The sequence below is a fragment of the Myotis brandtii genome, unplaced genomic scaffold (genome assembly GCF_000412655.1).
Source record: "Myotis brandtii unplaced genomic scaffold, ASM41265v1 scaffold195, whole genome shotgun sequence".
Classification (NCBI taxonomy): Eukaryota; Metazoa; Chordata; class Mammalia; order Chiroptera; family Vespertilionidae; genus Myotis; species Myotis brandtii.
The window spans coordinates 301789-318589 of NW_005357271.1; the positions used below are offsets into that span (position 1 = coordinate 301789).

At 44.6% G+C, this 16801-nt stretch overlaps 2 protein-coding genes across 11 annotated transcripts in view; one reads left to right on the forward strand and one right to left on the reverse strand.

Annotated features, from left to right (window-relative positions):
- CCDC115 (coiled-coil domain containing 115) overlaps positions 1–11194 on the reverse strand; it is a 22596-nt gene extending 11402 nt beyond the window's left edge. For 2 of the 8 annotated variants that reach the window (XR_001361885.1, XR_001361886.1), the window contains exons 1-5: positions 10558–10709; positions 10378–10481; positions 10208–10290; positions 8835–8966; positions 1218–1412 (exon numbers count right to left, since the gene is read on the reverse strand). Coding sequence is in view for 4 of the 8 variants with exons in the window: in XM_005865000.2 (XP_005865062.1) it covers positions 6673–6785; positions 8835–8966; positions 10208–10290; positions 10378–10481; positions 10558–10668 (543 nt within the window). In the remaining 4 variants the exon portion in view is untranslated. The other 6 variants (XR_001361884.1, XR_001361883.1, XM_014538634.1 and 3 more) reach the window with 6 other exon arrangements.
- A 138-nt stretch (positions 11195–11332) lies between these two features.
- The window catches only part of IMP4 (IMP4, U3 small nucleolar ribonucleoprotein), a 24372-nt gene continuing 18903 nt past the window's right edge, over positions 11333–16801 (forward strand). Inside the window, exons 1-9 of one of the 3 annotated variants that reach the window (XM_005864999.2) lie at positions 11336–11436; positions 11578–11686; positions 13321–13404; positions 14090–14199; positions 14277–14409; positions 14496–14650; positions 14733–14827; positions 14948–15021; positions 15104–15292. In XM_005864999.2, coding sequence (XP_005865061.1) covers positions 11434–11436; positions 11578–11686; positions 13321–13404; positions 14090–14199; positions 14277–14409; positions 14496–14650; positions 14733–14827; positions 14948–15021; positions 15104–15216 — 876 coding nt within the window. In that variant the 5' untranslated portion in view covers positions 11336–11433 and the 3' untranslated portion in view covers positions 15217–15292. Of the gene's footprint in view, positions 11437–11577; positions 11687–13320; positions 13405–14089; positions 14200–14276; positions 14410–14495; positions 14651–14732; positions 14828–14947; positions 15044–15103; positions 15293–16801 lie in introns of those variants that run through there. The other 2 variants (XM_014538630.1, XM_014538631.1) reach the window with 2 other exon arrangements.

The window sequence follows — 16801 nt, forward strand, 5'->3', positions numbered from 1 at the left end:
TCCTCCTCCTCCTCCTCCTCCTCCTCCTTCTTCTTCTTCTTCTTCTTCTTCTTCTTCTTCTTCTTCTTCTTCTTCTTCTTCTCTTCCTCCTCCTCCTCCTCCTCCTCCTCCTCCTTCTTCTTCTTCTTTTCTCTCTCTCTCTCTCTCTCTCTCTCTCTCTCTCTCTCTCATTTTCTTGCAGATGAGACTCTTAGGGGAGGGTTTTGGTAGAATATTCATCAGCTTGCCAGGTGCATTTTTAATATGCTGATACCTCAAATGAGTGTATTGGGAATTTTTTAAATTATTCTTTGGTCTGTTTTATCTTTCTTTGGTCTGTTGTATCTTAGGTTTGTCTGGCTTTAACTGGATTTTTATTATTTGTTTCCCTCTGTCCTCTGTCCTTGGGTTTAGCTGGCACAAATGGCCTTAATTGGGTCTTTGTTCTCTAGTTTCCCAGGCCAGGGTGATTTAAGCTATGCATTTTCTGATTATGGAGGAGGGTATAAACCATTTGCTCTCAAGTGTCCTTGGTTGGAGAAGATAAGGTCATGTGATTCACAAGCTGGCTATAAGTTGCCCAAACTGTTTGGCCTTGTTTAATTTTGTCTCAGTTTCCTTGTTCTACTTCCCCAGGGATTTTCCTAGCTTCCTACTATCCTGCTACAATTTTATGGGTCTGCACAGCAGGCTGAAAGGAAGACTAGCAGCTAGGATCTTAGAAATAGAATTGGTGAAGACTTGGTACTTCCCAGGTAAGCCCAGATGATTCTCTGAGGAAACAAAGGGCTGATATATAAGGAAGGATCCATTGGAGTGCAGAGGGTGAGCTGCTACTGCCTGTGGGATCTTAGTCAAGTCAAACGCCAAGCCTCATCATCATCTATAAATGAAAATGACAATACTTACCTGTTAACACTGTTAGTCTGCTGGGCTGCTGTTACAAAATACCACAGATGCCTTAACAAATGCCACTAGGTAGTCTAAAAAACAGAAACTCATTTCCTTATAGTCCTGGAGGCCAGAAGTTCAAGACAAAGCTGTTGGCAGGTTTGGTTTCTGGTGAGAATTCTCTTCCTGGCTTATAGATGGCTGCCTTCTCACTGTGTGCTCACGTGGCCTCTCATATACGTGGGTGTCTGGAGAGGACAAGCACTCATATTTCTTCCTCTTCTTGTAAGGACACCAGTTCTATCAGGTTAAGACCCACCCTTATGACCTATTTGAACCTTTATTACCTTCTTATGGGCTGCATCTCTAAATATAGTCTCATTGGTGGTTAGAACTTCATCAGATAAATTTGGGGTAGTGGCACAATTCAGTCCATAGAAGATTTCAGGACATAGATTATCCTCTGAAAATGATAGCTCTTTTGATGTGGGCCACAGCAGAGGTCAAGCAGGTTACAGAGAATCCAGCTGATAAAAAATGCTCTGAACAGACCAAGACAAAAAACATCCCCAGATCCTTGGTGAAGAAGAACTGAAAGGCAATACCACACCCCTACTGTCTATTACCAGTATTTTGCTACATTTCTCATTATGCTTAAATGAGCTCTTTAATAAACTAGCTCTTTAATAACCTAGGGTTCTCTTTTCTCAATGTCACCTTGTCCCTCACTTCCTACATTTATTTTTTAATGCCCTTGACCAGAATCGAACCTGGGACCCTCCAGCCCGCAGGCCTACGCTCTATCCACTGAGCCAAACCAGTCAGGGCTCACTTCCTACATTTAATCAGCCACCAGATGTCCCTTATGTACATTCTCCACTTCCTATTAGTTCAGGCCTCCATCCTTTATGGCTTAGGTGCTAACAGTAGCTTCCTATGTTCATTTGTCTCCATTCATTCTAATCCACTCTCACACCACAGACAGGCTGGTCATGTAAAATATAAAATAAATCACGTCACCTCCCTACTTGAAATGTCTCAATGACTTCCTATTATTTTTAATATAAACCCAAATTTTGTAACAGGTCTCTTCTGAGAACTGTGGTCAAGATTCAGGAGGCCATAGCGGGAAGATCAAGTTAGCAGCCCCTCATAAAAGTCCCACTATAGCCAGGCTCGGTGCCTCTGCATATGCCTCCAGTTACCCTTACATCTGCTCAAGACTGACTGCTGCTGCTCATTTCTTTGTTCATTTCAATTGAGACAACTAAAAAGGACACTCAGGGTTTTATGTACCACTATTCTTAGAGACTATTACACCAGGCTGCCTGCCAAGCTTAACCCAGGTTTCTTTACAACTTTAATAATAAAACATTGTTTAAACACCCAGTGGCTGACTTTTCTAAAGACAATAATTGTATCTTCAGTCTTGCATGATTTATTATTTATTTACCATAAGTAAAGGTCAGGAATTGTTATCTTTTAAATTTTTTTTACTCTTTCACGTCATTACTGCTGTGTATGTGCTCCATGTCTGTGACGTAGGTGCTTATGTAGGTGGGTTCCGACTTACGGCAAAAATCGCGTTACGTCGCACCGTAGAAACGGATCTCCGATGTAACCCCAGGACCTACTGTATATATATGTACGAAGCAGACTTTGGTGCACAGCTTGGTTCTTCCTATACACACCCAGGCCCAGTAGAGGGAGCCACAAGCTGTGGATCGCTGATAGCTCCAAACAGGTTGCCCAGAGGCAGTCACAGACAGCATTTGACATTGGCCTGCACCAGGGCCCCACCAAAGAGGCCCAGAACTATTACACCCAGTGACCAGTTCTAGACAACAGAGCAGGATCCAATAAGCTTCACAAACAGTATATCCATAGGGAGATTTCAGCAGGCACAAAACCATCCTGAGGCAAATTCCACTTCGTATGATCAGCACCTGCATAGTAATTTTCATGCTGTATTGGGGGTTGAGCTTCACTACCAGCCAGCCTGAGTGTTGATCCCACATACAAATGGACCAACAGCAATCAAGACTGAATTATAACAGGAGGACCCACATAACATGCACAAGGGACATTCTTAGAGTACCCAGCTAATGTGATCAAGGAGACTACACCACTGGGTCCCACAGGTCACTGACGACATAAAGCCACCCTACCAAAACAGGGAGCCATAGCAGATCTACTTAAAACATAGAAATAAACACAAAGAGGCAGCTAAAATGCAGAGACAAAGAAACAGGCCCCAAATGAAGGAACAAGAGGATTCTCCACAAGAAGTGCTAAATGAAATGGAGGTAAGCAATTTATCAAATAATAGAGTTCAGAGTAATCATTATAAGGATGCTCAACAGCATGACAAAGGACCAGTCAAAAATGAAGAACAGCATAAAAAAGACCAGTCAAAAATAAAGAACGTCAAATCTGAAATCAAGAATACACTGAAGGAATAAACAGAGTGCTCAATGAAGTAGAGGATCAAATCAGCGATTTGGTAAACAAAAAACACCCACTCAAAGCATCAAAAAGAAAAAATAATTTTTAAAAATGAGTATAGTTTAAGGGACCTTGTGACAACGTGAAGTGCAACAAAATCCATGTCATAGGGATACCAGAAGGAAAAGAGAGAAAGCAAGGGATTGAGAACCTATTTGAAGAAATAATGACTGAAAACTTTCCTAACCTGGTGAAGGAAAAAGACATACAAGGAAACACAGAGTTCCAAACCAGATGAACCCAAAGAGGCCCACACCAAGTTACATCATAAATAAAATGGCAAAAGTTAAAGACAGAGAATCTTAAAAGCCACGAGAAAGGAATCTACAAGGGAGCTCTCATAAAACTGTCAGCTGATTTCTCAACAGAAACATTTCAGGCCAGAAGGGATTGGTGTGAAATATTCAAAGTGATAAAAAACAAGGACCTAGAACCAAGACTACTTTACCCAGCAAGGTTATCATTTAAAATTAAAGGAGAAATAAAGGGCTTAAGCTAAAGTACTTTCTTACTAACAAAACAGTATTTTAAAAAAATGTTAAAGGACTTGAAGAACAAGAAGAAAGAGGAGGAAGAGGAGAAGGACAAAGAGAAGGAGAAAGACAAGGAGAAGAGGAAGGAGAAGAAGACTAAGCAAGGAAAAACCCAGCCAGCGTGGCTCAGCGGTTGAGTGTCGACCTATGGACCAGGTCACAGTTCAATTCCCAGTCAGGGCATATAGGAGGCAGCCAATCAGTGATTCTCTCTCATCACTGATATTTCTATCTCTCTCTCCTTCTCCCTTCCTCTTTGAAATCAATAAAAATATATTTTTTTTTTAAAAAGAGAAGCGAAAAACAAGAAAAAACAAAAAAAAAAACAAAACCAGGAACATAATTTAAAAAATAAAATGGCAATAAATACATACCTATCAATAATCACTTTAAGTGTAAAGGCTTAAATGCTCCAATCAAAAGACATAAGATAGCTGAATGGATAAGAAAATAAGACTCGTGTATATGTTGCCTTCATGAGGTCCACCTCAGAACAAAAGATACAGACAAAAAGTAAAGGGATGGAAATAGATATTTCATGCAAATGGAAAAGAAAAAAAAGCTTGGGTAGCAATACTATGTAAGAAAATAGACTTTAAAACCAAGGCTATAGTAATAGACAAAGAAGGACACTACATAATAATAAAGGGAGCAATCCACCTACAGGATATAATCCTTGTAAACATTTATGTAACGAACAGTAAGAGCACCTAAATATGTAAAGCAAAGCTTGATGGACATAAAAGGAAAGACAGTAATACAGTTATAGTAGGGGATTTTATCACCCCATTGACATCAATAGAAAGATCATCCAAACAGAAAAATCAACAAGGAGACGGTGGTCTTAAGTGACACACCACACCAAATGGATTTAATCAATATCATCAGAGCATTTCACTCCAAAACAGCAGTATATACATTCCCTTTAAGTGCCCATGGTACATTTTCTAGAATAGACCATATGTTAGGATATAAAACAAGTCTCAATAAATTATGACTGAAATCATATCAAGAATCTTCTCTGACCATAATGCCATGAAACTTGAAATCAATCACAAGAAGAAAACTGAAAAACCCACAAAGATATGGAGACTAAATTACATATTACTAAACAATGAATGGCTTAACAATAGATCAAGGAAGAAATCAAAAGATACCTTGAAACAAATGAAATGAGAACACAACAACCCAAAATCTGTGGGTCACAGGGAAAACAGTCCTAAAAGAGAAATTCATAGCATTACAGGCCGACCTCAAGAAACAACAAAAAGCGCAAATAAACAATTTAACTTTATACTTAAAGGAATCTGAAAAAAAAAGAAAGCCCAGAGTAGAAGGAAGAAAATAATAAAGATCAGAGTAGAAATGAAATAGCAGTAAGATCAATGAAAGCAAGAGCTGGTTCTTTGAAAAGAAACAAGATTGACAAACCCTTAACAAGACTCATCAAGAAAAAAATAGAGAGGATTCAAATAAAATCAGAAATGAAAGTAACAACTGACACCACAGAAATACAAAGAATTCTAAGAAATATACCAACAAATTGGGAATCTGGAAGAAATGGATAGATTTCTAGAAACATATAATCTTCCAAAACTAAATCAGGAAGAACCAGGGAATGTGATTAGATCACTACTAGTGAAATTGAAGCTCTGGTTGAAGTGGGGGATGAAGGGATTGAGGAAAAAAAAAAAAAAAAGGAGAACTTATGGACAGGGTCAACAGTGTGGTGATTGCAGCGGGGAGGAAGAGGTTGGAAGAGGGTATATGGGGATAAATGGTGATGAAAAAATAAAATGTAAAACAAAACAGGCTAAGAAACACAAGTTGGGTGATGGTTACTATAGCTTTCACCTTAATTATTCATTAAGCTTTTCAATTATTCTGTGTGGTTCTATAATGTAATATGTTTTATTTTACAATAAAGTTATTTTTTTTAAACCATTAAAAAAAAACCACCATAAAGTTAAAAAACAAACTAAAAAATCACTCATATTGTGAACAAAGAACCAATTTTCCCCAAGCATAAAAATTAGCTCTTTAAAAACTGCGAAAAATATCCACAACCCAGTAGGAAAATGAAATAAGGACAGAGTTCCCAGAATAGCAAATACAATTGGCCTTTTAACAAATTACAAAAGGTTCAGCCTCACTACTGAAAAGATAGAAGGCAGGTGTTTCAAAACCTGAAAGGTCTCTTCCTATAGTTCATTTGAAAATCTAGGTTAGATCTTTTTTACTTTTTGGCTTAAAACCTGCCAAGGGCTGCCCATGTATGCAGGTAATTGTGTTTGTTATCGACGTGAAACCACTCTCCTGATCTGCTAGCCATGTATCTTTTTTTCTTTCCATCAAAATCAGTTTTGAGGATCTAGTGAAACTGAAGCACCTACTTCTTGTCCTTTCTGCCACTAGCTATGCACTACTTCTCCTGCAGTGATTTATGCATGAGATTGCTCTGTTGCTCCCTAATATAAACTAACCTAACAGCTTTGACCCTCCCCATATGAGTGTGTCCTAGAACAAAGACTGGAAGTGGTTTCATAGTAGTGACTTTGAACATTACTCAGTTTGCCTCTTTAAACTTTCACATATAACAAAGTTGGAAACAGCAGACTGGAAAAATTTTAAGGTGGGGGTGATTAGCTGTCTGGGATGGGGTGGTAGTGGTAGGGGCCGAGCAAGCTGTGAAGGAAAAAGGCCTGAAATAAAGCAACCACATCAAAGAACAACTGAACTCATGGTCTTCTTCTGTGGCCACAGGTTAGGCAGCCCCAAGCTCAAGCTGCTTGAGTTTCTCCTGGAGCCCTCGAAGCTGGCTTCGACCCCAGTTGATGTGGATCTGGAGACTGGCCATATCTACAGCCAGCAGCAGGCCTAGAGGAAGGGGAGAAATTGTCACCATGGTATCTGTAGTGTGACACATGACTTAAGGGAATCTGGACATTCCCAGGGATTGGAAAGGCGCTAGGCCTCTATTATTCCTAAAACATTCCAGGTACACCCTGCAATGGCTGCTCCAAACCTCACTGGACCCACACCCTCACCTTCTTCAGGTCTTTGCTAAAATGTCACCTCCTCAAAAGACTTTCTTGACCCCCTTCTATCACCCACCAGGAACTAATAATCCACAGATCATTACACACACTGTCTCATGCTCTTATTTTCTTCCTACTTTTCTCCATTACCACAGTCCCTCGCGGCTTTCACCCTCACTCCTTCCATCTGTTTTCTCTGCCTCCAACAGTATTCCACACTCTGGATCAACCTTTAGGTGGCTTCTGCTTGATGCCTCTGCTGGAATAGCTGCTGCCAAATCCTCTGGGCCTCCATGCCAACCAATGCACTGGCCAGTCCTGTCTTCAGCCTACCTATCCAGCAGCAGAGCTGGCCACACATCTGATCAACTCCATCCAGGAAACACATTCTCCTTTTGGCTTCTGGGACACCTCACCCTCTAGGTGTTACTCCTGCTTCACTACTGCTTCTCAGTCTCCTCTAATGGTTCCCCCCTTCCTCTCCTTCACTTCCTGTCCACCTGCTGATTTTACTCCATCTTAGCTTCAATGCTACATGTGTCAGAAACTTAGGAATTTAAATGCCAGAGTTATGTGGTGGGCTCTGGAATCTCTCTCCAGCTGAAGCCTCTTCCAAACTCCAGATGCATGTGTGCAACTGCCCACAGAATCTCCACCACTAGGAACACAACCATACCCTTTCAGCTGCTGCTTTGCATTCCTCCCACACCTGGTGAGGGCAGCTCCATTCTCCCAGGATTCCTGGCTAGCCAGTGGGCTCATCCTTCACTCATATCCTTCCCTTATTCCCAAATTGATTTGTCAGCAAATCCTGGGGGGTTCTATAGAAGGATATTAAGAAGCTAAGAAGATTCCAGTGCAGGAGGAAACTGAGACAAGAAAATTAAACAAGGCCAAACAGCTTGGGCAACTTGCAGCTAGTCTGCAGCAAGATCTTATCTTTCCCAGCCAAGGACACTTGAGAACAGATGGTTAATACCTCTCCTTCCTAACCAAAGAATGCAGAAAAGGAGGGGGAAGGGAAGGGGAGAGAAGGGGGAGTTTATCTAGCCCACCAAACAAAGAAGTCAGTCATTTGGAGGAGGAGAGTAGGGGGAGTTTTTCTCAAAAGACAGAGAAAGTCAGTAGTCTCGGGACTTGTCAAGATAAAATTGCCAGATGATTCTCATAAATTCTGGGAAAGCCATAAAAAAGTAAAAAGAGACCTTGAGATCTAGTATGTACCAACCTCTACCTGCATCTTAAGCCTGGCTGCTCCCTGGTGGCTACTTAATACCTCTGCTCATCTGTTCCCACGCAGAATCCACTGGATTCCTGTCAGGCTGCAAGTCTACCCCATTACTCCCAAAGTCCTCAACAGGGCCTATTCAGCCCTCAAATTATCGGGGCCTAGAGCCCTCTAACCACAGCTCCTGGCTCTCTCTGCTACACCAACTCTAGTCCACTGGCCTCTTCTCTGCAATGGCCCACACAATCTTGCCTTTTCACCCCAGTTGGCCCCTCTGCTTAGAACACTGTTCCCCCAGATCACCTTCATAAAACAGTTCCCCCAGACCATTCCTGTCCCACTTCATCTACAACACCCTATCTTATTTTTGCATAACAATTCTCATTACTTACTTATTTGCAGGTTGTCTTTCTCCCCTCAATAGTATAACATTCTATGAGGATATTTGTCCCTTTCATTTCCTGCTGTATCCCAGCACTGATCATGAGCCTAGAACACTGCCAAGATGCTGTAAATGCTTTCAGAAAAAACAGCAGGCATGCAACAAAAGTATGCAATGGAAAAAACCTGCAAAACCCTTTGTAGACTAATCCCAGCCCTGGCATTAGAGGGTCCAATTTTGGCTTAGAGCCACACGGTCAACTGGCAGAGTCCACTCACCCTCCTGGAAGCTGGCTTGGGCTTGCCGTAGGCTATGTGGAACCAGGATTCCAAACCAGTTCAGAGGGTTTGGGGAGGCTGAGAAGGCCTCGGGCTCTGGAATCCTGGTAAGGCCCTTGCGCCTTCGCAGAGCTGGAGAAAGAAAGGGTAGAAGTTGGAATCTTATTACCTGGCCCTTAACTTCTGGGTGACAATGTTGAACTCTGAGCTCATGATCCTGGGAAATACTGATGGTTGCAAAATCTCTGCAACCTTTTAAGATCCAAAAAACAGCTTACCACAAAAAAACCACCGTTCCCCACTTGTGATTCAAATGTGAGACTGTCCATACATTCTCAAGACTCTCATAAAACCAACCCTTGTTTAGACAAAGTCATACACTGACTGCTGGAAGCTATCCATTGTCTACACCAGTGGTTCTCAACCTTCCTAATGCCGCGACCCTTTAATACAGTTCCTCATGTTGTGGTGACCCCCAATGTCATTGTTACAAATTGAACATAATAAAAGCATAGTGATTAATCACAAAAACAATATGTAATTATATATGTTTTCCGATGGTCTTAGGCGACCCTTGTGAAAGGGCGTTCGACCCCCAAAGGGGTCGCGACCCACAGGTTGAGAACCGCTGGTCTACACTATCATGAAAGTGCAAACAGGGAACCCAGAAGGCTGATGGATCTTGAGCTTTGGCAAGGGCTAAAAGCTATGCACCAATTGTTCTGTTGAGACAATGCTGGCTCAAGCAATTTCCTGATGTAATAGTCTCAAAGTAAATCTTTACTATTTACTGACCTTTAAGATAGTCTGTCTGCTACCAGATTGCCTGCCTGACTAAGGGCAAGATGTGTGTTCTAAAATTAAATAAAATCTAACAGGGCCTGGGCCCCAGTGAAGCCTTTCCACTAGAGAGCGGTTCTCCGCCTGACCCCCATGATTTCCAAATTCGTATTTCTTGTCTAGTCTCCTCATTTGTGCGTGGCCCTTCTCCAGATCCTGAACCCTAGCCGTGCAGGTTGCGGCTTTCACAACTGACCTTTCCCATTTTGCCTGAACATGCTGAAAGGTCAGACAGACTCTCCAACTCCCTGTTCTTTATGAATGACTAGCTGAGATTGAAAGTTTGTCCTTCTGAAAGAGATAAACATTTTCTTTCCAACTGACTGAGACTTCCTGTAACTACAAAACAATCCCAACTGTAAAAGACTTCACCTATTTCTCCCTATAAAAGTCTAAGGCCAAAACCACTCTGCTGAGACATTTTGATCTTCAAATCTAGGGCGCTCTATCAAAGCAACTTGAATAAAATCATCTCCTTAATTGTATTTTGTCTTTGACATCGGGAGGGGTCCCTGACGGGAAGGGGGGCTCACCTGCCTCACGGGGCCCCACCTCCTCTGGACTCTGGGCGCCGGCTCTTACCACACGAAACTTCTGGAGTCCATTTTGCGCCTCGCTGAAGAAAGAGAAGGGAGGATGGATCTTTGACAGCCCCACCCTGCGCATTCCCCACCTACCCGATTCAGCAGGCAAGGCTCCTCACTTGGTGCAGACGCAGACCTGGGGCTCCATGCGGGAGGCATATTGCAGGGGCCCTACCGACTTGGCACCCATGGCATAGCGAGCTTTGGAGAGCGAAAGCCAGCCCTTCGGAAAGAGAGAGGATCAGTAAAACTCGGTTTACCTCGGCGTGACCCTCCGCCCGCCCGTCCCAGGCTCCCACCTCCTCCACCCGGGCGTTCAGCGCCACCCGCTTTGACTCCAGCTCTTCCAGGTCCCAGAGCAGCTGCAGCAGCAGCGAGTCCAGCTCCGCCCGTAAATCGGCTGCGGCCATGGCCCACCGCACTCTAATCTGGAGCCAGTCTCCTTCCAGGTCGCCCAATCACCGCTCACCGTGCCGGTAGTGTAGCCAATGGACGTTCGAGATCCGCCGTCGCTGTGGGCCCAGCGATCACGTAGTGGAAGCCGTGGGGTTGAAAGCCGTGGGAGTCTCGGCTTCTAATGGCAAGCGTCCTCAGAGCAGCAGCATTGCAACCGAGTAGTCGCTTTCTGCGCTTAGCATCCGAAGCGAATCAGCCAACCGGAAAGTTGGCGAGAGCTGTGGGGTTCCGAGTCGCTTCTGGAAGCGGCTGCATTTTAAAAGTAGGGCTATCGCTGTGGCGAAGGAAGGAGGCGTAGCAACCATTTTAAGGGAGAAACGGCTTTAGATTTAATTCCAAAAGGAGCTGTTAAGCGATCCTGCGGCCTACCGTTGTGCTGGCTTTACAGCTGCTGCACTATTTCAAGCCGCCAATGGCATAATAACTAGCGGTACATCATCTTCAATTTGGGCATTCTGCACAGCCGCGACAAATGGTGAAGCCAAGGAAGACATCTTTATTAATGGCAGCCCCAGGCCGCCTAACAACATCTTGACATTTCCTCTGCCTATTGGTAGCTCCAGTGAGCATGCGCTTCTGGGCTGGCCAATCGCCTTGTGACTCCCATCAGCAGCGTTTAGTGAACCTACCACTTTCTTGGTTGAGGGCGGAAGCGAGGACTGCGTAGTGCTGGCAGCTCTCGCAGATTCTCCGAAACCCACGTGGAAGCGGCGCCCAGGATGGTAGGGATGTTTGAGCTTCTGTTTTGAAGGTTGGGGGTTCGCGGAGGGCTGGGGATGAGGTCTGTGGGCTCGGGATGGGTGGTCCCCCGGGGCCGAGCGTGCATGGAGAAAGAGGCGCTCACCCGACACGCTGTTCCCTAGTTGCGCCGTGAGGCGCGCCTTCGCCGCGAGTACCTCTACCGCAAGGCCCGCGAGGAGGCGCAGCGCGCCGCCTACGAGAGGAAGGAGAAGGTGCGGCGCGCGCTCGAAGGTATGGTCCCCGCTGCCCGGCGGCGTCACCCACCCCTCGAGAGACTGCGGGTTTGCATTTTAAAACCCAATGGAAAAACCAAGTGACTTAATTAGCATTTCTTTGGTAGTATAGTTGGGCATCTTTTCAAGTATTTACTGGTCATTTTCTTTGCCTGCTGGGTCTTTCTGTTGCTTGCAAGTGCTCCTCCAGATGATGGTATGAATTACTTGTCATTTATGCTACAGTATCGAGATTTTACAGCTTGTCTATTAATTTTGCTTACAGTGTGTCTAGTTCTTCTCAAATTTAAAATGATCCCTATGGTCCTTGTAGACGTTCCCCACCTCCACTCCCCGTAGTTTTTCATCTCGTTATCTTCTTTAGTACCAGGTATTAAAGCATATCTTGCTGTCTTTTAGTGGTATTATGAGTCCCTTGCATTTTTAAACTGTTAATCCGTATATAATTTAATTTTAGTTGCGTTGTAAATTAGGGTCTAATTTTGCAGTGTTTTCCCCACTTTACATTTGCCATACTAATGAAGAGTTTGTCACACATGTCTGATTAAAAATGACATATTTATTCACCCAGTTGTGTTCTTGTGTTGGTGAAGCTTTGTTTCTTATCTGAAGGTACATCAACTCAGTATCTGATTATTTTAAATTACTTAGATGTTCCTAGTTGTTAGATGTATGTATATATATATATATATACACAGTGTGTGTGGTTATGTGTGTGTATGTTTATGTTAAGCATAATGTTAAACAACTGTAATCTATCCGCCCATCTTAAGAAATGGAAAGTGGTCAGTATACATGGGTTGGCAAAAGTAGGTTTACATTTGTTTGTATGGAAAGACATTCAGGTTATTATTACAATAGCTTTATTAACTCAAAGAATGTTACAATGCAACTATAAACCTAGTTTTGTCCACCCCTGTATTGAAATTCAGGAATATTTTCCACAACTTAGGTAACCACAGTATTGAATATTGTTTAAAAATAAACTGTTTCCTTGGTTTTTGTGTGTGTGCTTATATGGTACTTATTTGTATCCCTAAATCATATTGGTTGATTTTTAGTTTTAAAGGTAGTATTAGGTTATATGTATTCTTTGGCAGTTTTATGTTTTTGTTCAGCATTGTTTCTAAAATCCGTTGAGTATAGTGGAGATTTCCTTCAGGTGAGTATCTTCCATGTGCAAGAATTCCACCAGGGCACACTAACAAGTGCTGGTTCCAGGGGCACAGTCATGTATAGCTCTATACTCCCAAGGTGGATGTTCCCACAGCCCAGCCCCTATGCCAGGTCAAGCTTTAGTTCACAGAGGAAACTTCTGACCTAGAGCATCATGATTAGCAGATTTGTTGTCAGAGGGTTTCAGGATTTCTGGTCCACCTTTATACAGAAAGAGCAGTCTAAAAACCTTCAAGCCATGAGACTCAGGAACTGTAGCAAATTGTTTCCTATAACTATTGTTAACAGGTTAGCATGTAGATAGAAATAGTCCCCAACCTCTCACCCCCCAGTATCATCTCTGCTCAGAAAGGAGTAAGAAAGGTATTTTTCCCATCAGGTTTGTAAGCCATAGTGTTGTATTAACTGAGACCTTCATCTGTATATCTCACTTATCCCTCTGTCTTTCCCCTGCAGAGAACCGCCTGATCCCCACGGAGTTACGTAGGGAGGCTTTGGCCTTACATGGTTCCCTGGAGTTTGACGACGCTGGTGGTGAAGGTGACCTTCCCCAACACTGGGGCCCACTGGCCTCCATATCTTTCCTCACACACCTTGATGAAAGGCTCTGCGACTCATGTTCCTGGAACTGTGCCCCAGAGTCTTCATGGTTCTGCACTGATGGCTACTCAGAGGAGCTCGTCCTGAGTGCTCCCAATTCCAATTAGAGACACATGTGATACCACCCAACTTACTCTCTGTTTTGCTTTGGTCTCCCTCACTGGAATGTGAATTTTGCTGGGACAGGATAGTGTCCATTATGTTCACTGCCATTTCCCGAGCTCTCAGCACTTCATTGGCACCCAAATGTTTTACTCATTGTGTTATTCAACACATCTGAAAGGAATCACAAATGATGTAAATATTTGTTAGGAGAAATAGGAGTCTGTTACCTTTGGCCTTATTAGAATCTGTACTTATGCTAACACAATAGCCATTAGCCCTGTGTGATTAATACAGCTTAAATGAGTGAAATTAAATCAAATTAGAAAATTCAGTTCTGCATTAAACTTGTGCTTGTAGCCAATATGGTTTGGTGCCACCCTATTGCCCATTGTGGGTGTGGAGCATCCTATCACTGAAGATATTGTCAGATGGTGCAGCTCTGAATGGATTCTGCCACTCCCAAGTTAGTATTTCACTTCCCAAGATAATCTCATGTTCTTGCCCCTCATGCATCTGACAGGTGTGACCAGTCATGTGGATGATGAATATCGATGGGCAGGGGTTGAGGATCCCAAGGTCATGATCACGACTTCCCGAGACCCCAGTTCACGCCTCAAGATGTTTGCAAAGGTATCAAAAGAATCAGGGAGTGGAAGATGCTCAGGTACCAGTGGCCTGAGTCCTAACTGGTGTGTGTACACGTGCAGGAGCTGAAGTTGGTGTTTCCTGGTGCCCAGCGCATGAACCGTGGCCGACATGAGGTGGGGGCACTGGTGCGAGCCTGCAAAGCTAATGGTGTCACCGACCTGATAGTTATCCATGAGCATCGTGGCACACCTGGTAAGGTTGGTGGGAGGGAGCAGGGTGTTTGCCGGGTTGGCCATCTGAGAGCAGACAGTCTCTGACAGCCTATCTGGCCCCACCAGTGGGGTTCATTGTCAGTCACCTGCCCTTTGGCCCCACTGCTTACTTCACACTATGCAATGTGCTTATGCGGCATGACATCCCTGACCTGGGCACCGTGTCAGAGGCCAAACCTCACCTCATCATTCATGGCTTCTCCTCCCGTCTGGGCAAGCGGGTGAGTCTGGGATCATGGAACTAGGGCTGGGGGCAGGCGATGCCAGGCTGGGCATTCCCCAATCTTCTTCCCTCTGCCCCAGGTCTCTGACATACTTCGTTACCTGTTCCCTGTGCCCAAAGAAGACAGCCATCGGGTCATCACCTTTGCAAACCAGAATGACTACATCTCCTTCCGGTGTGTCCATGGGCTGGGCTCTGGGATTGTATCCTGACCTTTGTGTCCCTATACTAGTGGTTGTTGACCTATAGCTGCTCCTGCCTCCTCTCACTCCTGCCCTGCCTTCCCTTGCCCCAGACACCATGTGTACAGGAAGACCAACCACCGCAATGTGGAGCTGACCGAGGTTGGCCCTCGCTTTGAGCTCAAGTGTGAGTTTGGACTTTATCTCAGGTCTGTTGGTGGGGAAAAGCTGGCTGTATAGTTGATAATGTCTCTGTTCCCCTCTACCAGTATACATGATTCGCCTTGGCACGCTGGAACAGGAGGCCACAGCAGATGTGGAGTGGCGTTGGCATCCTTACACCAACACTGCACACAAGAGGGTCTTTCTAAGTGCTGAGTGAGCCCATTCTGTTGTCAGGATATGGGCTTGGACCCAGGAGGTGGGGGCGGTCAGAATAAAGTCTGTGTGCCACACCACCCCATTTGCCTCTGTTTGGTTTGGACAGGCCGGATGTCAGGGTAAGTATAAAGGATGATATCCATGGGGTCTTCTTAGCTGGGGACCTGACAGCTTGGGGACATTCTCAGGCCTGGTGTTGACATTGTGTGTAGGACAAAGCAGACTCAGCATGTTGGCTTCCTCTTGAGTTATTAGGAGGGTTTGGCACTGTCCCTGGGAGAGTTGGAGCTGCTGTTACTCAGGTGCTCATCATCTGGGAGGAGGATGGGCATGGGTAGCAGGGCCTGTCACATTTGCTCCAAGTAAGCATGAGACTCGGGGGGCTGACACAGAGGATGGGACCTAGTCAGTGCTTCCCAGGATCCCTCTGCCTACTTCAGCACACAGGCACACCTTTCCATTCACTAGGGACACATTGACACTTTAGAGACTACCAACTGTGCACACCACCTGCTCTCTTGTTAGGGAAGGGTTTATCTGAGGTCAGGGCGCGGTCACGGCTGCTCAGGAGATCTGGGATCTTTACTTGACCTATCCACAGTCATTTGCTTTGCCCTTCCTCTCTGCCCACTTCTCTATTATGTATCCAGAGCCCTGGTGTCACACAAAATGGATGTCAAGATCCTACATAATGCACACAGGTTGACACGAAGGAGAATGATAGCAGTAGGAAAGAGATCTATCATGCCAGGTGCGAACAGGGCTATGAAGAAAAAAGTCAGACGGAAGTGGAGAGGGAGAGGCCTCTGCAAGTGCCCTGAGATCTACATGATGGCATGAAACAGCAGGGGCCATCTAGATGGTCCATGCAAACTCTTAGGTAGACAGTCCTCATAAGGGTCTCAGGAACAGGAGCAGCCCAGTGGGAGAGGGGTCTTGAGGGAGAGCAGGGGACCCATAGGACCAAATGGGCCATGGCATTCAGGGAGAGCAGGGGATGGGACATCACAGGATGTCCATAATTCTAACTCAACTCTCAACTCATGAGTCCAATTAGTTCCTTCTTCAGGCCTTTTCTGGAGCCTCGCAGCTTGCCACAGCCTCAATATGCTATTAAAAATTTTTTGCAAGTTATGGAGATTTCAAAATACATACAAGAAGTAGAGTAGTATGATCTGTGTTGGTTTCCTGGGGCTACCATAACAAATTACCACGAACTGAGTGTTTGTTTATAGGACGGATGTAGAAGATGAAGATGTGAGCTCTACCCACAAGCCCTCCATTCCTTACCCCTTCCAGCTTCTGATGGCTGCCAACAATCCTTGGTGCTCCTTGGCTTGTAACTACATCATGCTAGTCTCTGCCTGTGTCTTCATATGACCTTGTACTGTCTGTGGTCTCCCCTTTTTTTAAAAAAATATTTATTCAGATTATTACAGATGTTACTCTTTTTTCCCCCCATAGCTCCCCTCCACCCAGTTCCCACCCCACCCCATGCCCTTATCCCCCCCTGACCACCGACTGTCCTCGACCATAGGTGTAAGATTTTTGTCCAATCTCTTCCCGCACCCCCCACACCCCCTTCC